This window comes from Balaenoptera ricei, chromosome 20 (genome assembly GCF_028023285.1).
Source record: "Balaenoptera ricei isolate mBalRic1 chromosome 20, mBalRic1.hap2, whole genome shotgun sequence".
Classification (NCBI taxonomy): domain Eukaryota; kingdom Metazoa; phylum Chordata; class Mammalia; order Artiodactyla; family Balaenopteridae; genus Balaenoptera; species Balaenoptera ricei.
Genome location: NC_082658.1, coordinates 59443821 through 59467694, shown reverse-complemented (window position 1 = coordinate 59467694; position 23874 = coordinate 59443821). Strand labels below are relative to the sequence as shown.

Here is a 23874-nt window from a genome sequence, read left to right as displayed (position 1 = left end):
ACTAACCTGGAGAAACGTCCAGGATGTATTGCTAATTGAGAGAAGTGATAGACCAATAGAAACAACATGACTGTTTTATAAACACACACATACACACAAACACAAAACAAGTACCTAGAAAAATGCTAAATATGAGGGCATATTTGTATGATTATAAAAAAGAAAAAAGGGTGGGAGGCTATGTAACAGGTCCTAACACTTACTTCCTTATCCGTATAACTTTTATGGCCACTTGGCACGTCACAGAGCACATTGTTCACAACAATTCTTAATAAATATTGTTGAGAAAGGCAAACTGGTCACCTCCTTTGCAAACGGAGGGGTTGGTTGGTGCGTTGCTGGGTAGAAAGGGAAAGAATTATTGGTGTTTTCTTAATATATTTTCAAATTTTTTCCACTGGTTTTGGTGAACATGCAATACTTTTGTAATCTCTGAAAAGGAATTTTAATATATTTTTTTGGTAAAAACAGCCTATGTAAGAAGCTACCCAAGACTGAGTGAAGCTATTAAACTTTTACTCTGATGCGTTTGGATATTTGCATTCAGCAGCTCCCCTCACCACTTTTTTTTTTTTTCATTTCTGGCCACTCCGTGAGGCTTGTGGGATCCCAGTTCCCCAACCAGGGATTGAACCCAGGCCATGGCAGTGAAAGCCCAGAGTCCTAACCACTAGTCTATCAGGGAACTCCCCAGCAGCCCCTCTTACCATCACCCTGCTGTGTCTAGTGAAGAAGGAATTTTGTAAGAAACAAGATTTAACTGAAGGACATGCACCCATGGTAAATGGGTAGAGAAGACACAGAGTAAAAGGGAAATCAACATGAGAGAAGAGTGATTCTTCACGAATAGCACCAGCTAGATCTTTGCCATAGACACAGGAATTCAAATGACAAACCAGCTTTACTCACAATGAGTCTTGGGTCTGAAGTACTGGTCTAACTTTGCTTGGCTGCACAGAACTGGAGGCTGAGAGATAACAAGTCCTTTCGAGATAGTTTTGATGTTTCTAACTCCAGAGAGAAATTCTATCTGACTCTGAATGTCACCTGAATGCAAGGTCAGAATCACCTGTACAGGGTGGTCATAAAAGCAGAAGCTGATGGACAAGGTAAGACTCGATAAAGCCACAAAGAACAAAGATGTATGCGTGCAAAGTGGCCGCTCTCCTGTAAAACTGTACGTTAGGAAGACAACAGATACCAGCATAATTCCAGAAACGTGGTATTTTTGTTCCTTAGATCCAAACCAAAACTGGCACATCTGCATGTATACAGATGTACACATACACAGAGCATCAAGAATGGCGTATTGCTAAGAAAGCCCCGTAAAACGTTTGTGGGGAAAGTAGATGAGAAACATTTGAACAAGGGTGATGGGTGATGAGGGGGCACCTATCACTCCCGAGGGCAGAGGCACACTTTGTAGAATGAGGTCCTCCTCTCCTGGCAAGTGGAAGGTTTTCTTTGCTGCAAGTATCTCCTTGGCTAGCATTTCAACTTCATAGATACATGTATGTCTCCCGCAAAGCAAAGGACTGATAAAGTGACTCAGGAAACAGTAAAAGGCAAACAAGAAAATAATGTAATATCAACAGGGAGTCAAGGCTCATCTATTGTCTAAACTCTCAACTGTTCTGGGTGGCCTAGAATCTATGATGTGGGGCTCAGATGACTTACAAAATCTTCATGGAGAAACCGAGGCCATTTCCTCTTTGCCTACCACGCAGGAATATCAGTGATCACCCACTGCTGTCCCCCCACATCCAGGTCACCATGAAAGCCCCAACTCTTAGGGCTCATGCAGGGCTCTTTGGAGGTGTCAGCAGGCAAGCTTGGGGACACTGATTCAACCAGAGGCTCACTATTAGGGTTTTCATAGACCTCCAGCCCACAAAAAGGGACTCCCTTAGGGCTTCCCCATCTTTCTCAGTGGAGAGGAGCAAAGAGCTGGGTACCCTGCAAATCTCCACTCTGTTGGCAGCCTCCTCCATCTCCTCCCTGAGGGCATCCGCTTTGGCACCTGCAGGCTGTAAGCTGCTGGACAAACCCGAAGACTTGGAAGTCTGCTGCCACCTGATGGGAAAGAGGAGACAAAGAGGAGAGAGGTGTGAGACAGGTAGAGAAAGCCCTGGGGACACTGTGGGAAGCAGAGAAATAGCTGGTTATGAGTATCACCCAGGGAACGACACAGCCTCATTCCAAAGGAGAGATAATGAAAAGGTACCCAGTACCAGACCAGGAGAAAGGGGGCTCCAGTGTCCAAGTGGCAGGACTGAAGGAGGCTGAGGATAGCGGCCACTTCAGACAGAGCAAGGATCCCCCAATTTGCCATCATCCTCCCTTCTGAACACTCAGGCCAAATGACTTCACCACTGCTTCCTCTGAAGCACGGTCCATGCCATTCCTATTAGCTTCCTGCCTTTCCTGTGGGCTGTGAGTTTCGAAACATTCACCTACTTGGCTGAAGCCAATCATGGGTGCTAAGTGAGAGGACAAGTGGGTAAGATTAAAACAAATGTGAAAGCAAAAGTCTCCACTGGTAAGCACTAAGCAACCTGTGATCAACATTTCGACACCTCATTTATATTTTCTTAAACATTTATCTCTCTGCAGAGAATACTGGCCTTCTGAGGGAGCCCCTTGGGAAGCTTTAATGGGGAAGCACAAATATTTCTGGCTGCTAAGTCATTACCAAGGAATTACCAAAAGCAGGCCCTGAAAGAAGGTTCTAATTATGCTAAGACGCTAGTAGCTATAGCAGGAACAGCAGCGGACCTCTCCCCCTGAGGCTGTAAACTCAACAGCCTATAGGGCCCAGCAAGTAGGAAAAATAAGTCAAATGGGTCATTATCTTAAAATCTCATCCACCCAATCCTTTATTTCCTACTTGTGACAGGGACGCGAGATATAAAGCTGTGTCTCAGCTCTAAGAAAAACAATCGCGTCATCAGGATGACAAAGGCTGCCAATGCCTGGCTGCAGTCTTGGGAAGTCAGGAGGAACAGGGAGGGGACGGGGACGTGGTGGGGGTTCACTGGAGGGTGATCAGGGCTGATGGGGCCCAGGCAGGGGTGGGTGTGGCCCACAGGTTGCTGGATGTTTCAACTGACAAGCTGCAAACTGTCAAGTGAACTCATCAGATGAAAAACGTGACAAGAGACTAAATAGCATCCTCTAAAACCACGCAGGCCAACAGTGTACGGAACAAACCAAAGAGGCCTGTGGGCTCCATCTGGCTCTTGGACTGTCCATCCAATGGAGAGGCAGAAAGTGCAATGTTACCCTCATTTTGAGAATCAAGAATTGAATCACTAAGTGCCTTCTCTGTACAATTCTTCTTTCCTCTTGTGTTACGTGCAGGAAAAAATTAGAGAGTGGGGCATTATAATACCAAAAAAGGGGACATTAGTTCTCTTTGCTATTAGCACAAAGTAGCGAAACGAAGGATTCTCTGTCACTTAAAAAGCGCACCCATGTGAAAATTACTTAAAAAGGCTTTAGGACATCAAGCTGGCTTGAAGCTCCAGAGATGGACACATGTGTCCTGAGAAAGATTCCTCCTCATCCAAGATAAGAATTCAAGGCAAATTAGAAAGGATATATTCTATTCTAAAATGTTAAAAAAAAAAATCTAAGCTAACAGATAAGGATTAGTAAAAATTCCTGGGCAATTCTTTCTTATAATGGTTTGCCTTACAGAAATATTTAATTAATACCTCCCAGGCTTAGTCAAATAAAATGTGAAATGTCATGGCTGTAATTTAGATCTCAGATAATGAATACACTTCCATGGCTGATTATGGTAGATTATGGAGCTACAACCACCATCCCATTCATGCTACCTGAAGGAAAAAAAAAACTAACCAATATATAAGTGTAAAAAATAAACAAAGTGGCCACAAACACTAAGCTGATTTTTAGGGTTTTATAGATCTGGATTAGATTTGTTTTTTTTTAAAATCCAAATTACACTTAATATATGTATATTAAAATGAAGACATTCTCCAAAGTTCTCTCTTTCTTTTCTTCCCTATTCCCCTTTATTCCCCCCCCCCCACCCCCAATTCTGTCCTGGTAGTTTAAAAACATATACCTTTCCCCTCCATTTATAAGGAATTTTAATTGTAATGGATAAGTAATCTACTTTGATATTATAAAATAGTGATAAAATGCCCCCCAATTGGTCCCTTTGTGGAGACTGAATAGCAAAATATCAAGGGAAACTTGGAAACATTTGTATAGGTAGCAACTAATTGGGAAAAGTGCCACTAATCATGAATTTCGACAAACAATAAACGCTGGAGAGGGTGTGGAGACAAGGGAATCCTTGTACACTATTGGTGGGAATGTAAATTGGTATAACCACTATGGAGAACAGTATGGAGGTTCCTTAAAAAACTTAAAATAGAGCTACCATATGATCCAGCAATCCCACTCCTGGGCATGTATCCAGAGAGAACCATAATCTGAAAGGACACATGCACCCCAGTGTTCATTGCAGCACTATTCACAGCAGCCAAGACATGGAAGCAACCTAAATGCCCATCGACAGAGGAATGGATAAAGCAGATGTGGTACATATATACAATGGAATATTACTCAGCCATAAGAAAGAATGAAATAATGCCATTTACAGCAACATGGATGGACCTAGAGATTATCCTACTAAGTGAAGTAAGTCAGACAGAGAAAGACAAATATCATGTGATATCACTCATATGTGGAATCTAATTTTTAAAAAAGATACAAATGAACTTATTTACAAAAAGGAAACAGACTTACAGGAATCAAAAACAAATTTATGGTTATCAAAGGGGAAACATGGTGGGGAGGGATAAATCAGGAGCTTGGGATGAACATACACACACTACTATATATAAGATAGATAACCAACAAGGACCTATTGTGTAGCACAGGGAACTCTACTCAATATTCTGTGATAACCTATATGAAAAAAGAATCTAAAAAACAATGAATATATGTGTATGTATAACTGAATCACTTTGCTGTACACCTGAAACTAACACAACATTGTAAATCAAGTATACTCCAATAAAATTAAAATATTTTTAAACATCATGAATTTCGAGGAAGGATGATCTTCTCATTCAGAGGCTCTATAAGTAAACTCAACAATTGTTCTGCTCTGTTAAGAGAAGAAATAAGGTTTCTTGTCCAAGAAGAGTTTGAGCTTTGAAGTTTGAAGAAAAGAAAGTTCATTTCTTCCCACTAAGGTAGCTGAGGTGACCCCATCATTCTCTGGGAAAGATGCCACCAGTCTATAATTTGGGGATGATGAAGACAGAATACAAGCTTTAAGGAAAGGCTAGTGGAAAGAAAAAGGCCAGAAATAAGGGTAAGATGTTTCAGAGACCAGGAGAAGGGTATAGAAGGCAAACTCAAGATCAGTTCAGGGTGACAGGAAGTCCGGAAGAAGTTTTGGAAGGAAACAGGAAAGGTGCTTTTGTGGGACATTTATTGTTTCATCTGCCCAGTCTTCTCCGCTCCTCTGCCTCTGGCATCCTCTACTTTTCGAGGTCCTGGCTCAGAAGGAGGATGTTACAAGGAACAGATCCTAATGTCTGCAGACTGGCCAAATGGGGAAGCGGGGTGGGGCAGAGGTGGGGGCAGTGAGAACCCAACTGCTCCTCCAAGAGTAGCTGGTGACATTTGCATTTCAGTAGCACAGCATCTGGTCTTCCGCTCACTGCTCCACGTTGGGAAACAGTGCTCATGCTGGCTCAGGGGGAGGGTTAGAGAAAAAGGCAAGAAGTTGGGGTGAGTTGGCTTCAGAAACAACCAAAGTTGTCAAGGGTCTAAGTTAAAGGTTAGAAGCATAAAAACTTGGAGGGGGTAGTAGATTATTTCCTTACCAAATCTCAATACACAAGAGACGATGAGATGAAGACATGAAGAAGTCTGTTAAATCATGGAAGAGAGGTCCCTGATGACACTTCTCTGTGGTTTCAGAATCTACACACCACTTGGTGTCACCATTAAAAACATAAGACAAAACTAGGTTGTCCACGGCTGTCACCAGGGAGAAACTCTCTCTCCCCTAAGGGGGCTGAATGAAAATATGTAAGCGGACAAGGCAATGACAAGCTTTGGTGCTCACATCCAGCCCTCTGAGCAGAAGCTCTGGGCTGGGAATGCAGGTGTTCCTTAGAGAAGCAGAGAAGAGATCTCAGAGCTAAAACCCAGGTCCTCAACAGAAGGAAATGACTCCGCAAACCCAGAAGCCCGGTGTCCACCGTCACCCGGACGGTGGGACAAGCAGCATATCCGCCATCACCTTATGTGACTCCGGGATGTGGGACTTGAACACTGGGGCTACAGGACGCATTTACGTGGCGCACGGACACTGTAGGAAGTCATACCGCACCATTATGCCTGATGCAACCTTCTCTCTGTTCCTCCAAGGGCCCTAGGGGGAGGGCCTCAGATCTGGGTCAGAGTAACTTCAACAACTTTCTAATTCCTCCTCCTCTTCCCTTTTCAGCAGCTGGAGACAAGCTTCAGGATCACAGCCTTCCACAGGCAACAGGACCTAAAATTTAACAGCACGGGTACTGCTTTCATCCTGTCCACGTGTACATTTACCTGGTACTTGTAGCTAAGGGCACTGCCTTTCACTTTACGGTAGTGCTGTTAAGATTTCTCTTTTAAATAGACTCATTTTGAAAAAATGTATCGACATTTCACAAGGTGTGTTGGCACAGATGTCACAGATCATTCAGGTGGACTGAAGTTTGGGAAACACTAGGTGAATTAAAGAAACGCTGACGGATACACACTACCATATATACGGTGGATAAACAACATGGACCTACTGTAGAGCACAGGGAACTATGTTCAGTATCTTGTAATAAACTATAATGGAAAAGAATCTGAAAAAAATTGATAGATATAAATGTATAATTGAATTACTTTGCTGTACACCCAAAACACTGTAAATCAACTATACTGCAATAAAAAAAGAAGAAGAAAGAAACTCTGTTTCTCTGCTAATCTAGCCTGATTTATTTCTGGTCTTGGGGACTGTGCTATACTTTCTGTTGATCCAAACGCAGAATTCTGGTGCCTCAACTAGTTATAGTAGCAGCTTCCTTTTGGAAAGCTCTTGGGAAGTGCTGTGACAAACAGGATCTCATCTGACACTCCAAACAACCTCCCAGGTCAGCCCCCAAAAAATGCATATGTTGCTACTGTCTGTGTACAGGTGAGGAGACTACTATTCTGGAAGGTTCAGTGACTTGACCAAGGTCACAGGTCTAGAGAACAGGCAACCTGGATCTTGGACCTCATCATTCACTCCTGGCTTGGGACTCGTTATCCTATAGTTCACAGCCGAAGTATTTCCAGTTTTGTCTTTGTTTTTGTTTCTTTTTCTCAAGAAAATTAAAATAAGATGCGGAGATTCTTAAACTTGACCTACAAAGGACTGAAGGTGGAACCAAAAGGTTCCTTCCGTATTATTATTCACGAGTCTGCACTGCTTCAACGTGCACACGTACGCACACATGCCACTGTAAGAAATAAAAAGGCGTTTACACACAACCATGACTTATGACGGCCACAGTCAAAGCCACTGCAGGGCCACAGCACGCCCCTGCGGGAACAGGAACTTTCCGGTAGATTCTGGGAGGCGGGAGCAGGGGAAGAGTAGCACTGTCGGAGCTGCACATCTCCCATAATGGTCTCAGGGTTACAGAATGGCTGCAGAAGAGACAGTCACACCGTCGACCACAGGAAAAGGAGACCGGGTCCCCAGAATCAGAAATCCTCCTCTCGTGGTAAACAGGACGACACATCACGCTACCTGCCTCTCTGATCTCTGCCCCTACCACTCCCCACTTTGTCCCTTCCGCCCCTGCCATGCTGGTCTTCATTCTGTGTCCTGAATACGTCAACCTCATTCCCATCGCAGGACCTTTGCATCTGCTGTTCCTGCTGTCATGGGCAGTTCTGCACCAGATCTTTGCATGGTTGCCTCCTTCTTATGAGATCCAGTGTCATCTCCTCAGAAAAGCCTTCTCTCATTCACCCTATCTAATGCTGCAGCCCGCTTCTCCACATCTCCTGCCAAAATTACACTGTGCTCTCTTCTTGATAGGACTTATTGCTTCTGAAACAGCCTCACGTGTGTGTTCTCTTGCCTAGATCTAACTCCCAAACCAGGTGGTAGCCTCCATGAGAGCATGGTCCCAGGACCTCCAGCGCCTGACACATGGTGGGTATAAGAAACACTCGATGAATGAAAATGCTCACACACACAACCCTACCCCTCAAACATGATCACAGCTCCTTCAAAGAGGCAGAAATGAAAGCAAAGAAATCCCACCACACCTCGTTCGTGAAGAGTCCATGTCCAGCACCAGCTTTGCTAAATGTTTCCTCTGTTTTTGGATATTTGGGATTTCCACCTGTGGGTACAGGAGAAAAAAAACAGTTGATTTGAAGCCCAAGACAGATTCTTTTTTTTTTTTAATTTTTTAAAATTGAAGTATAGTTGATTTAAAATGTTTCAGGTGTACAGCAAATTGATTCAGTTATATATATATATATATATATACATATATATATATATATATATATATATATATATATATATATATATTATTTTTCAGGTTCTTTTCCATTATAGGTTATTACAAGATACTGAATATAGTTCCCTGTGCTATACAGTAGGTCCTTCTTGGTTATCTCTTTTATATATGGTAGTGTGTACCTGCTAATTCCCAACTCCTAATTTATCCCTCCCTTCCCTTTCCCCTTTGGTAACCATAAGTTTGTTTTCTATGCCTGCGAGAAAAGACAGATTCTTAAAGAATTAATGATATCTTCCCAACAAGTTTGCTCGAGGTCTCCCAATCCTCATTTTCAGAGGAAATTCTTGGTTCCCTTTCCTGCGCTAAACTCTGCTCTTTCTTCACTGGAATCTCGTGGAGCCCAGACGCAAAGCGAGTCTCAGCACCCAGCTCAGACCTGCCCCCTTGAGTTCGCCTGCTGCTTTGGCTGGGACCCCAGAGGACCTTTATAAAGAGCAAGAGGGCCTCTCAGGAATGCTCTAGGCTGTACCAGGATGGCATCTGAGAAGTCGAGAGCTGGCCCATATCAAAGCACCGTATCTAGAACGTTCTCCTTGAATACTTCTAAGCACTTCGGTAATTATTTACCCATTCATCTGTCCCAGAAATTGCACCAGGGGATGGGGAGGTGCTGGGAGTGGTCTAGAAAGGAAACCAGACATGGTCCAGGGCAAGGCTGCCCGATACGGTAGCCTTGAGCCACCGGTGGCTATGCCATTTCAAATACAAGGGAGCGTGGACCTCCCTGGCAGTCCCGTGGTTAAGACTCCACACTTCCACTGCAGGGGGTGCAGGTTCAATCCCCGGTCGGGGAACCAAGATCCCACATGCCGCTGGGCGCGGCCAAAAATAAATACATAAATAAATTCAAGAGAACAAAAATTAAACAGAATTAAAACTTTAGTTGCTTCGTTGCACTAAACACGTTTCAAGAGCTCTGTAGTCACAGGTGGTTAGTGGCCACCAAACAGTGCAGACGTGGAACATCTCCATCACTACGGCACCGTGGACACTTGTACGATCGATTAAAGGGGACTGGGAGGAGGTCCAGGCTTCAGGACAAATAACATCCCCCAGTGATTTTCTTTCTTGATAAAATTTCACTTGGTTGAAGCTGGCAAAACTGTCACAGAGGCATTAAGGCTTCTTTTTAAGAAGACAGTTTTCTTTAGGGTCCTTTAAAGTAGAAAGAGAAGGGCCCTATGTAAACAGAAACAGTGAGGGGGCCTTAGAGACTCTCTTGGACACGGGTCCCCAACCCTTGTGAGTAGGGGCTGCTGTTCATTTTTTTTTTTTTTAAGTTTTTAATTGAAGTATAGTTGATTTACAGTGTTGTGTGAATTTCTGCTGTACAGCAAAGTGATTCAGTTATACATATATATAAATTCTTTTTTTTTCATATTCTTTTCCAGTATGGTTTATCACTGGATACTGAATATAGTTCCCTGTGCTGTACAGTAGGACCCTGTTGTTTACCCATTCTGTATATAATAGTTTGCATCTGCTAACCCCAAACTCCCAATCCATCCCTCCCCCTCCCCCTTGGCAACCACAAGTCTGTTCTCTATGTCTGTGAGTCTGTTCCTGTTTCGTAGCTACATTCATTTGTGTCATACTTTAGATCCCACTGCTCATTTCACTGAAGACTTGAGATGGGTGGATGGCAGGGGTGGAGATGGAGCGGAGACCCTGCGGGGGACGCGGTGATGCCACCAGCCTTGCAGCTTCACCCATGGGGATGCCAGCAGAGGAGAGGGTGGGTGGGAGAAGGGGGCAGCCCGCAGCTCAAAGGGCTACCAGGCTGGGGAACCCCAGGCAGTCGGGTAGGAGCGATCCCCGGTGAAACACTGTGCCACAAAGCGGGGTGAGGGGTAGAAATAGCCATGAGGCCGAAGCAGAAGGACCCCAGCGCCCACCACTCCGCCCTCCCCGCTCACGCGGGCCCAGCCTCACTCCTGCTTCTGACCTCGGCCAGCAGAAACAGGGGCTCGATCACATCTCTCTCGACCTGCAATTCAAAATGAATCAGCTCCTGGGCCAGCTTGTCCTCCGCCTCGCCACAGAGTTTCAGCATCTTCCTGTGACAGAAGGGAAGAAAAACCATCCTGAGTACCCTGCAGAGAAAGATGTGACCCATCACCCCACGGCCAGGTAAACACGCACGAGATGGTGTTAATTAAAAGTAGCTGACTGCTGTGCCGTCCCATTGACCAACTGGCTGCATGTGGTTTCATTTCTGACACTGTCTACTTTCTGAAGAATGCTGAGTACCTACTGTGTGCCTGGGCTAAAAGGGGATTTGTGGGGAAAGTAAGAGAGATGTGGAGAGAACAGATTCACACATGCCAAATCCACAGGTCTAGAAAGAGCCAGATGCTTCTCCCTCCTGAGACCACTGGAGAAACCAGCTAAACTCAATGTGCCAACAAACCAACATACCTTCAAACCATACCAAAACCTCAATGTCAGTGGGCTCTAACAGAAAGAAAACTCCTTCTCCCAAGCCATGAAAACTTATTTAATATAGGATGAGCAGACGATTTTCCAATGAAAAACTGGAATGGAAAACCATGTAAAAGTTTATTAATAATGAGCGAATTACATAAGACCTGAATGAGTAGAAAGTTATGCCATATTCCTAGATGGGAGAATACAATATTTCAAAGATGTTCATTTTCCCTGAAGGGCATACAAGCAGCCCTCCCTTTTCACGGTACCATGTTACCTGAAACTCATGTAAAAAGTTTTTACAAATTAACAAAAGTATAGAAAGCGGTAATACCATTCTAAAGTTAGTATGTACTTTTCCTGGCCATATATATTTTTTAAATTAATTAATTAATTAATTTTTATTTTTGGCTGCCTTGGGTCTTCGTTGCTACGCATGGGCTTTCTCTAGTTGCAGCGAGCGGGGTCTACTCTTCGTTGTGGTGCACAGACTTCTCATTGCGGTGGCTTCTCTTGTTGTAGAGCACGGGTTTTAGGCATGCGGGCTTCAGTAGTTGTGGCACATGGGCTCAGAAGTTGTGGCTCACAGGCTCTAGAGCGCAGGCTCAGTAGTTGTGGCACACGGGTTTAGCTGCTCCGCGGCATGTGGGATCTTCCAGGACCACGGTTCAATCCCGTGTACCCTGCATTGGCAGGTGGATTCTTAACCACTGTGCCACCAGGGAAGTCCCCCTGTCCACACTTTTACACTTTTATTACATATGTATGTGTTCACATGCAATACATAATACAGCTGCTTCAGCCAGCTAAATTGCTTGCTTTTTACATTCATCATTAGGTTTCAGCTAATTCTGCATGTATATCTAGATGAATAAGCCCCAAACATAATGATGAATGTAAAAAGCAAGTAATAGAAGAATAGGTTCAGTGTCAAACCATGGATGTAAAAGTTTTTAACTGGGTCATTTAGGGTCCCTCGTCCATGAAGTGTCTATTCGTATTTTTTGGTGATTTTTGTATTACGATCTTTTTATTTGTAGGAGTTCTTTATATACTTACAGGTATGTGTGTGGGTGTAGAGTAGATTTAAATTCTTTTTCAGATCTGCTGCAAATGTCAACTCCCAGGTTGTGGGTTTATCTCTGTATCTTTTTAATGGTGTCTTTTCTCTGATTTTTCTGGTTCTTAGCTCCCTATTTCAACGGCTGCTTCTTTTTAGAATTGTTAAGCATTCACTACTGACTCTCAACCATGGGAAAGGAGAATTAGCTCTATTTACATTTCCCCTTCCTCCATTTATTTCTACCAGTAGATATTTAGTATTTGCACTACCTTTTGACTCCATCTGCTATTCGGAGCAAAGCTGGGTTGTGGACGATGATTACTGGTCCTTCCTGCACGTTTATTTGTTCTCTTGGGAGTTAATAATTGCCTTATTTCGGCTTGCTTGTTTAGTTTTCTGTGTACCTGACTGCACCCCAAATCCTCTGCCACTCTTCTTATTTGTCTCTTAAGCTACTGAACCACCCCGATGTGAATTCGTATTTCATCTTCTTGAATCAGTCTCTCCCAGACCCATGTCCATCTGCATTGAGTTTTCCTTCTCTCTCCAGGCACGGCGGTCTTCCTGAAATCTCCATTCACCATTTGCTGGATTCTCTCTCTCCCTGTCCTGGGCTGGAGATCCTGTTTCCTACTCCCCTACCCGTGCCTGTCTCGGTCACTGCCTCACTGTGGGCCCACCACACATCGGCTTTCTGAGAAAGTGTGTGGGAAGTCCATTTTTTGAGACCCTGCGTGTCACAACTTCTCTTTATCCTCAGGCTGAATGAAAGTTAGACAGAAGACTATATTCTATGCTTCATATTCCCCCAGAATTTTGAAGGCATTGTTCAATAATCTTCTAGCTTCGGGCTTCCCAGATGGCTCAGTGGTTAAGAATCCACCTGCCAATGCAGGGGACACGGGTTCAAGCCCTGGTCTGGGAAGATCCCACATGCCGCGGAGCAGCTAAGCCCACGCGCCACAACTACTGAGCCTGCGCTCTAGAGCCCGCGAGCCACAACTACTGAAGCCTGAGCGCCACAACTACTGAAGCCCGTGCACCTAGAGCCCGTGCTCCACAACAAGAGAAGCCACCACAATGAGAAGCCCGCACACTGCAACGAAGAGTAGCCCCCGCTCGCCACAACTAGAGAAAGCCCGTGAGCAGCAATGAAGACCCAACACAGCCAATCAATCAATCAATCAATCAATTTATTTAAAAAAATAATAATAATCTTCCGGCTTCCACTATTACTTTTGGTAAGGCCGGAAGAATTCAGATTCCTGACCCCTCGTATATGACAATGTTTTCTCTAGAAGGTGTAGAATCTTTTATTTGTCACTAGTACTCACTACTGGTAAGTCCTGGAATAGGTTTAATTTTTCCTATTGTATTAGGAGATCGGTGGGCCCTTTCAATATAGAAACTCACATCCTTCACTTCTGGAAAATATCTTTGGATTATTTTTTTAACTATAATTATGATTTCTTCCTCTCCTCTTCTTGCAATTCCTGTTATTCAGGCCTAAGACTTCCTGGATTGGCGCTCTATTCTTCTAACCTCTCTATTTTCCATGTCCTTGTCTTTTGCTCTCTTTTCTGGATGATTTCAACTTTATCTTCCAAACCTTCTACTGAGAAGGTCATATTTTTCATTTCTGTGAGTTTGCTTTTGATCTCTGAATATTTCTTTCCTGTAAGTACTTCTTAATTAACGTCCTCTGAATATTTCTTTCTTGTATTTCTTAATTAACGTCCTGTTTTTTATTTCATGGACACATTCTCTTCTCTTATCTCTCGAAAATCTAACTACCTTACTGACTGCTACCCCTACACTCCACTGGGCCCGGTGCCCCCAGTCTCGGGATGCTCTGTTTTACCCTCCCCAGAGATAAAGCTCCAGACTTTTGCTGGGCTTGGGGGCAAGGGGATGAGAGTGTCCCAGCGGTGTGGATAAAAGCTGGGTCTGAGTGATCCAAATAGCACCTGAGTAGCTTTCAACCCCCATTTGTGATTTTCATCACCACCTCCCTGCAACGACCCACTGTTCCTGAGATCCCTGGGGCCACCAATTCCTGAGCCGTGTCAGCATTTCATGGTATAAACATCTCAGCTCTCTGCACATCTACTTCTGGCTTGGGAGTCAGCTTTCTGGGACGTGCTGAGTCAGGTCCCAGTCAATCATATACTTTACAAAACCCTCTTGTCTTCTCTCCTGTTTTTTCCTGCCTTTGTGGGTTTATGTCTTTTCAGAAAAAACCCCCCTGGATTATAGCCCGTTTTGGAAGGGAACAAAAATTAGATAAGTGTGTTCACTCTGGCATCTTTACCTGGTGTCCTCCATCCCTTACTTTCAACCTTGCTATGTCACGTTTCAGGCAAGTCTCTCAGAAAGAACATACTGATACAACGGGATTCCACGTTTACCCACCTGAGAATCTGTATATTATAAACAGTTGAGTTTATTCCATTTGCTGTGTAAGATTTACAGGCATAGAGGCAGTAATTGTTATTACCTTCATTTTTCTGTTTTCTACTTGTTATGCTTTTCTTTGCTGACCTTTTTTTCTCTTTTAGTCCGTTCTGTGGGCTTTTTTTTCTATTTTGTTTATTCCTCTCTCCATCCTCCACCTAGTTTTGAAGTTACACGTTCTATTACTTTTCTTCTTGTGGTCGTTCTTACCTTTCTAACATGCACAATTCACTTTAAATTTAAATGCAATATCTCTATCCTCCTTTCATACAAGAGCTTGAAACACTGATGCCCTTTCCAAAGCTCCCTATCATTATTTTCTAGTATTTTAGTTTTCCTTTGCTTTAACTGCCCCCCACCCCCCAGATTATTATTATATGGCTATTTCTTAATTCAATGTTTATTTATATTTCTTTACACTGAAGGGTAGCAGGATACACCTCCCCAAAGTATGCCACTTTGGCATAAGGATTAGTTTGAACTGAAGGCAATGGAGAAGAAGCAGACACAAAAAAAGCTCTCCACCCTTCCCCTATTTGCCTAAAAGCCGGACATGAATTTGTCAAGGTGTCCCCCTCCCCTCTCCACCAGGAAAGATAGATGTTGATCACCAGAGATAATTCTAGACCCTTATCAGCCCAGAGACGGCACTAGTGGACTCTACATTACAAACCTCACCAACTAACCCTTATCTTCTACTAGTCCTTCCTTTACTTACCTTCCTACAATTCGTTGCCATAGAAACTAACATTTTTTCCTCTGTCTTGTTTGTCACTTCTCTAAAAATCACTGTTCTTTGGTTTAAAATGCTATATAAGCCCAAGTTCCAGCCACCCCTTTGAGTTACTCATCACCGAGTTCTGCCATGTGTACGCACTGCACGTTAATCAAATGTGTATGCTATTCTCTTATTAATCTGTTTTTTGTCAATTTAATTTGCAGGGCCCTGTGAAGGAACCTAAGATGGGAAGAGAGAAAAAGTCCCTTACACCACATTCACTATTTTTTTTTTTTTAAAGGTTTTTTGTTTTCTGGTTCTTTTTTTTTTTTATAGCCACACTGCACAGCTTGTGGGATCTTAGTTCCCCCACCAGGGACTGAACCCGGGCCCTCAGAGTAAAAGCATTGAGTCCTAACCACTGGACGGCCAGGGAATTCCCACACTACTTTTTTTTTTTTTCCACACTTTTTTTTTTTTTTTTTAGATTTTTTTTTTTTTTTGATGTGGACCATGTTTAAAGTCTTTATTGAATCTGTTACAATATTGTTTCTGTTTTCTGTTTTGGTCTCTTGGCTGCGAGGCATGTGGGATCTTAGCTCCCTGACCAGGGATCGAACCCATGCCCCCTGCATTGGAAGGTGGAGTCTTAACCACTGGACCACCAGGGAAGTCCCACTACTGTTTTTTTAAAATGCTATCTTGTTACCTGCATTTCATTCTTTCCTTCTGGACATAATCTACTTCACACATCCTTAACTAGTTTTTCAGTGAGAACATGCAAGTAGTAACTTCTCTAAATCTGTGCCTGAAAATATGTTTATTTTCCCCTTATTCTTGAATAAAGATTTAGTCTATCACTGAATCTAGATATCTTACATTTTCACTCACTACTTGAAGATACTCCTCCATTATTTCCTGGCATTTATTGTGGCTCCTGAATAGTCTGTTATCAGTCTAATTGCTCTTTTATACACAATCATCTCTTTCTCTGGTTGACTTTAAATTTCTTTTTTATTAATAGTGTGTAGTTTTATGACGATGTGTCCAGGGATGGATTTCTTTTGGTTGATCTCAATCAGGACTTTTGGTGCTTCTTAAATCTAAAGACTCACGTCTGTATTCAAATCTAGAAAAGGAAAATTCAACCATAAACTTCCCCTTCTATTTTCTTCTTCAGGAGCGACTACTACACATAATGCTGTATCTTTACATCCTGCCATCTGAGTCTCTCCATTTAATGCTGCCTGTAGCCTTACCTCTTGTACTTTATTCTGTAAATTCTAAACTCCAGATCTCTTTTAAGTTCACCAATTTCCATATCTGTGCGCAACTTCCAGTTTCTCTCAAGTAAGTTTTTAAATTATAATAAATATAATTTGAATTCTTAAAAGTTCTATTTGGTTTTTCTTTGATCCTGCCTCTTCTTTTTTTACCCCTAGTGTGTTTTGTCTTTATTAAATTTTTAAATTTCATTTTAAACATAATTACTGTCCATTTCCCTTCAGGTTGTCCATTATTTTTAGTTTTTAGGGTCTGATTCTCCCACCGACTGTGCCTGCTGACCCTCTCTCATGATGATTCTATATTTAGTTTGTTTTTATTGTGAGCTCGAAATCAGCAAGGGTTGTTCTTCTGGGAATCCTATAAGTTCTGACATCTGACACGGAGAGATTTCATATTTGCTTCTGCTGGAGCCCAAGGGATTTCAAGCGTCCTTCAACAGCCTTCCCCGCACCCCCCTCCGGGCCACACTGCGGCACGCGGGATGCAGGATCTTAGTTCCCCTACCAGGGATGGAACCCGTGTCCCCTGCGGTGCAAGTGCAGAGTCCTAACCACTGGACCGTCAGGGAAGTCCCAACAGTTTCATGTTAATTTCTCCCCTTGGGAGCTGCCGCCTGCACAGACACTATGACTCCTGGACCTGGGGGCTCAATGTCTCACTGGCAACCTTTCCTTCTTCCCCGTCCAGTCTCCAGCCAGACCACAGGTGCCCTCACTACCTCCGTGAAGGCCGTTAGTCCCCTTGTAAGGATGGGGACTCACCTAGATTCAGCACAAACCCATACACGGAACTGCCTTACCCAAGAAGCGTGTCATCTCCCAGCACAGCTGATCCTTCCACCAGACACTGAGCCAGTGTGGTCAAAGGCAACTTTTTCTGAAAAGGAAGAAAACATGGTAATAAAAACTACTTCAACAGCCACCCACTTACACTAAAATAGCAAGGAGTCAAATCCTTGCCTAGATATTACATTAGCTAAGAAACAAACTGACTTTAAAATATGAATAAAACCTAAAAATTCAGAGGATACAATGGTGGGTTAGACTCAGAGATGTCAAAATTCAGAAAATTAAAACGATTAAATTTGCTAAGTTGGAAAATAAGGCTAAGGTTTACATGCTGCATTTTTAATTTAATTTTATTTTATTTTCATTTTGTTTCATTTCATTTCATTTTTTGGCTGCGCTGTGCAGCTTGCTGGAATTTAGTTCCCCAGCCGGGGTTTGAACCTGGACCACAGCAGTGAAAGCGTGAAGTCCTAACCACTGGACTGTCAGGGAATTCCCTACATGCTGCATTTTAAAATAAAGTAGAATAGCAGAGGGAAAAAAGAGAAGATTTCAAACTTATGCTAAAGATTTGAGCCATGCCTTAATTTCTAAAAATCATCTCTCTCGAGAAGTATACTAGCCCCATTTTATAAATAAGGCACCTTATGGTCAAGGAAGAGAGAGAAAAATGTTCACACAGAATTACAATGCAAACAAAATAATCATCAAAATAAGGCATACTCCAAAGAAGATATAAAATGGCCAATGGGCACATGAAAAGATGCTTAACATCATTAGTCATTAAGGAAACCCAAATCAAAGCTGCAATGAGATACCACCTCACACCCACTAGGATGGCTATCATAATATTAATAATTTATATTTTAAATACAAAAAATAAATATTGGTGAGCATGTGGAGATATTGGAACCTTCATGCTTTGCCAGTAGAGATGTAAAACGGTCCAGCACTGTAGAAAAGTTTGGCAGCATTTCAAGAAGTTAAACAAAATTACCATATGGCCCAGCGATTCCACTCTTGGGTATGTACTCAAAGTAATTTGAAACAGATGGCTGAACAAAAACATGTGCATGATGCGAAGAGCAGCCCAATTCACAATAGCCAGAAGGTGGAAACAGCAAAAACGTCCATCAACGGATGAATGAATAAACACAATGTGGTCTATCCACGCAACGGAATATTATGCAGCCATAAAAACGGAATGAACTCCTGACACAGATTACAACATGGGTGAACCTTGAAGGCATCACAATAAGTGAGATAAGCCAGGCACAAATGGGCACATAACGTACAGTTCTATTTATATGAGATATCCAGAATAAACAAATCCATAGGGACAGAAGGTAGATTCGTGGTTGCCAAGAGCTGGGGGGAGGGGGAAAGGAGAATGACTGATTAATGAGTACGGGATTTCCTTTCGGGGTGATGGAAATGTTCTGGAAGTAGATCATGGTGGTAGTTGCACAATATTGTGACTGTACTAAACGTCCCTGAATTGTACTCTTTAAAATAGCTAAAGTGGTAAGCTTTATGTTATGTGGGAAGAGAGGGAGGGAGGGAAGGAAAGAAGGAGGGAGGGAGGTGGGCAGGCAGAAGGACCACAGCATGATCCATCTTCCCTCCTTAAGTGTCAACAAGCCCTCTCCTTCCTGAGCTGAAACCACCCAGCACACATGGAGAACAACAAGGTAAGAAGAGCTAGATATCTGGGACGTCCCTGTCGGTCCAGTGGTTAGGACTCTGCGCTTCCACTCCAGGGGACACGGGTTCGATCCCTGGTCAGGGTACTAAGATCCCACGTGCCACACAGCGCGGCCAAAAAATTCAAAAAAGGACAGCTAGATATCCTCGGGTCTTCCAGTCCCCACTGCCACACAGACAAATCTTCAAACAGAAAGTGATGGAGCCCCTCCCAGCCCAGAATCTCCTGTCTTAGCACCCAGAGACCCTCGGCTGTAACTCGCTTACTCCCCAGCATGAATGGGGTGCCTACATGGGAACCACACCCATGGTGACCGAGACCAGATACTGCTCTCATGGAACGTACATCCCAGGGCAGGGAGACAGACACTAAACACACACACTTTGAAGGAGACCCTTGCGAGAGTTGGAAGTGCCATGGGAACAGCAGAAAGCAGGACGATGGGCAGAGTGGGCAGCTGTGGGGGGGGGGGGGGGCGGTGAGGAGAAAAGACTGCCCCCCACCCCCGAGGGGGGACATTTAAGAAGCAACCTGAAGGGAGAGAAAGTCAGCCATACCTCCAGATGACCTGGGAAGGAACATTCCGGGCAGAGGAAGTGCAGGTGCAAAGGCCCGGAGGTGGGCTAGCTAGCCGGCTCAGGATCCCCAGCAGACCAGCGTGGCTGGAGCACAGTGTGTGATGGGGGAGAGGTTGGGGCAGGGGGCGGAGGCGAGATGGTGCGGGGCCTCGCCAGCCAGAGGCAGGCACTGAGGTTTCATTCTAGGGGCACTTGGGGACCATTGAGGGCTTGTTTAAGAACAACATGATCGGATTAAAATAACTCAGTCCTGAGACAGGCAACTGGAGGACTTGAGAGAGGTACCAAGCTGGAGGTAGAGTTTTAGGAATCTGGTTTGAACATCCCCAGGAGACCCATGGGCTCTAGGTATCTCCGGGGAAGGTCACAGGAGGTAGACCAACCCCCAAGAGTGGTATGGAAGTTCCTAGGGTTTCTGGGGTTAGTCCACGTGCAGGGGAGCCCAGGACACCAGGTGTCCTCAACGGGTCTAAAATATAACCCCCTCCCTGCCCTTAGACACGTCCACTCCACAGAGGTCAGATCCCTTTCACTCGAGGAATAATCTTGCTACCCCATCATTTCACATAAAATGGGACATTCTTCTTGGTAAAAACGAGACCAGGCAACTAAGTACTAATATATCCAAATTCAAACACCAATTTCTAGTTGTCCTACAAAGCTATTAGGTCCAGGTTTCTAGAGACTTAATTAAAGGCAGAGGAACAGTATCTTCGGAAAGCATCTGCTCCCACCCTCACCTTTCAAAAAAAAGTTACTTAAAGCACATTTTAGAAAAATGTCTAAAATGGTTAAAAAAGAAAAGGAGTTGTGCAGGTATAACATTTGTTACGCTCAGAGAAAAAGGATGGATTAAGGTATTAGAGTTCTTGACCAGGGGTAATTTTTGTCCCCCCGCCCGGGACGTTTGGCAAAGTCTGGAGATGTATGTGATTGTCACGATGTGGGGAACATCCCTGGCATCTAGTGGGTAGAGGCCAGGGACGCAGCTACGCATCCTACAATGCATCAGAAAGCCCCCTGAAATAAATAGCCTCCCTATAATCAAAGGCGGGCGAATAGAAGAAGTTAATGGACTGCAACTCACTACAGACTACAAATTATTTCTATTTCTAAAGAAATGCTCTGAGACAAAGGAAAAGTTGAGGGCTCGGTAGACGCGGGGTACTGTGCTGATTTATTTAACCTAATGCCTACCCGTGACTGAGGTATTCTTCGCTCTCTCCTCCACACTCTGCTCACCCCCACTTCACGTAGACGGATACTGAATCTCTGAAGGATTCAATTGCCCACATGTCCAGAAAAGCTGCCAAAATGTGTTTCTCTTGCAGACGAGGGTCTAGGCTGAGAGAATCACCCACTATTCCGGGGACCATTAGCGCCCAGGTAAAGAGACCTTACTTAGCAAGCTTCACCCTGACCAGTGGTTTTCCGGGTCAAAGAGAAGCTATCCCTGATTCTAGTGCGCCGAGAGATCCTTAAGAGCTGAGGGAAGGGGAGACAGAACGTCCAGGGTTTGGAAGTAGTCGATCTGACTTGTCTGAGATGAGTGCCCTCTCTAAAATTATCTTCATCAGCAGCACAGCTTGTAGGATGACTCAAAAGACAGAAAGTCTTATTCTAATATCCACTCTGTTTCCTAAACATACACACACGCACGCACACACGCCCCTCCATCTCTGAAAATGGCTGTCTACTGTCCGCTAATGCAGGCAGACTTGCTCCTCGGGGCTCAGCAGTTCTCAGTGGTGATTTTGGACTAACGGCGGGGCCCTAGTGACAGCAGCAGCTTCTATTTCTTTACTATGTATTCATGTCAAGCACTGTGCTAGGCATTTACATGCATTCCCTCACTTAACTCTCAAACCCTACTGGGTAGGAATTCATTGTTATGACTATTTTCCAAGGGAAGAAACCAAGGCATATAGAGGTAATTGACTTGCCCACTGTCAGGCAAAATTAGGAAGCAGTAGAGCTGGGCTTCCACCTTGGAGAGTCAGATCCCAGCACTTAAATTCAGAGCCATCACGCTAAATCGCTTCCGTAAAGAATAGGAACGAGTCAAACTGGCACGGTGCACTGGGCAGGTTCTGTGCCTAAAATAGGCATGGGCCATCCAGTCGTGACACGTCTATTTTTAGCGCTGCCTACATGTGGCAGGCCCCGTTCTAGGCATTGAGAATGCAGCCGTGATGGGAAGACAAGATCCCTGCTCCCGTGTAGCTCACATATTGGTGATGGGAACAGACACAGGAGCAATTGAATGAGCAGGATGATTTTAGAGGCTAACACATGCTATGAAGAACATGAAACAGGGGGATGTGACTGGGGGAGGGAGGAAGCACACATATCAGGTGGTAAGAGAAGCTGCACCAAAATGGTGACATCTGAACTGAGAATCAAACAGTAAGAAGTTGCTGGTGTGACTATTCACAACAGCGAAGACATGGAAACAACCTAAATGTCCATCCACAGACGCATGGATAAAGAAGGTCTGGTGTGTGTGTATATATATATATATATATATATATATATATATATATATATATATACACAATGGAATACTACGCAGCCATAAAAAAGAAGGAAATCATGCCATTTCCAGCAACATGGATGGACCTAGAGATTGTCATACTAAGCGAAGTAAGTCAGAAAGAGAAAGACAAATACCATATGATACCACTTATATGTGGACTCTAAAATATGACACAAATGAACTTATCTACGAAACAGAAACAGACTCACACAGAGAACAGACTTGTGGTTGCCAAGTGGGAGGGATGGATTGGGAGGGATGGATGGGGAGGTTGGGGTTAGCAGATGCAAACGATTATATACAGGATGGATAAACAACAAGGTCCTAGTGTAGAGCACAGGGAACTATATTCAATATCCTGTGATAAACCATAATGGAAAAGAAAATGAAGAAGAATGTATATACGTGTATAACTGAATCACTCTGCTGTACAGCAGAAATCAATACATCGTAAATCAACTATACTTAAATAAAATTAAAATAAAATAAAAGGAAGTTGCTGGCCTGAAATGCTGGGTAAGAATATTCCACGTGGAGGGGAGATCCCACACGGAGGCTCCGCATGGATATGAACAAGGCAAGTTCAATCGCAGGTCAGTGCAGTTGGAAGATGATGATGGGGGCAGAGGACAGTGGGCGGGGGCAAGAGCTGAGCTCAGAGATGCAGGTGGAAGATGTACCATTAGGGACCAAGGGCCAAGCTAAGAAGCTGGGATTTTGTGCTACAGTGGGAATTCTTTGGTGGGACTGAAGCATCTGATTCCATTTTAAACACTCACTCAGGCAGAGTGAGTGTTGTAGAGACCAGATGATGAAGGGGCTGGGGGGGTCGGAGTGGAGAGCAGAGACCCCGATGGGAACACTGTTGTGTTCAGGCAACAGATGATTGTCGCGTGGACCGGGCTGATGAACGCTAAAGCAAATGGAGATTCTTTGGAGGAAGGGCCAGCAGGACTTACTGAAATGCACGTGGGGAAAGAATGAAAAGTAAGGATAAAGGATGATGCCTGGGATGTAGACCCGAGCAAGTGGGTGGATTAAGAGTACCATCCCTTCTCTGCTAGGTCCTCCTCCTGTTAGAGCTTCAAATGCTGCAGTTCCTGGGGGGTCTTGATTCAAGGCCCCTTGTCTTCTCACCTGTATTTTCTCCCTGGGTGATCTCATCAACTCCCATGGATTCAACAAGTCCTCAAGCCAGGGACCTGGAAACCCCTCTCCCTTCCTCATACCCCACATCCATTCAACTGCCAAGTCCTGGTACCCTACGTCCAACAATCCATCACATCTCTGACCTCTCTCCATCTTCACTGGCCCCATTGCGTCCCACCTTCACTGCACCCCTACCTGTCTAACTGGACCCTGACTTCTACCATAGTCCCACCCCATTTATCCATTCATTACACAATCAACAAATCTCATCATGTTACTTCTGATTAACACACTGGCCTCCCACAGATCTCGGGGAAAAAGTCCAGATGCTGACCATGGTGAGACCGGGTCCCCTGCCATCCCATCTCACGCCCTCTCCTTGTCATTCCCTAACCTCTAGTCACTCGGGTCACCTTCGTGTTGCTCAAAAATGCCAAACGCCTTCCCGTCTCTGGAAAACCCACACATCGCGCACCCTAACCTAAAAGCACTTTTATCAGTGTCAGTGCTACCACCTTTAGCTTGTCCTTAAAGGTCACTTTGAATTTCTTTTCAGT

General features: G+C 44.0%; 1 protein-coding gene across 5 annotated transcripts in view; it reads right to left on the bottom strand.

The window, feature by feature from the left end:
• The window catches only part of ARHGAP44 (Rho GTPase activating protein 44), a 180720-nt gene that overhangs the window by 80478 nt on the left and 76368 nt on the right, over positions 1-23874 (bottom strand). For all 5 annotated transcript variants that reach the window (XM_059908749.1, XM_059908745.1, XM_059908746.1 and 2 more), the window contains exons 4-7: positions 17361-17437; positions 10558-10669; positions 8350-8426; positions 1956-2073 (exon numbers count right to left, since the gene is read on the bottom strand). In XM_059908749.1, the coding sequence (XP_059764732.1) occupies positions 1956-2073; positions 8350-8426; positions 10558-10669; positions 17361-17437 (384 nt within the window). The remainder of the gene's footprint in view (positions 1-1955; positions 2074-8349; positions 8427-10557; positions 10670-17360; positions 17438-23874) is intronic.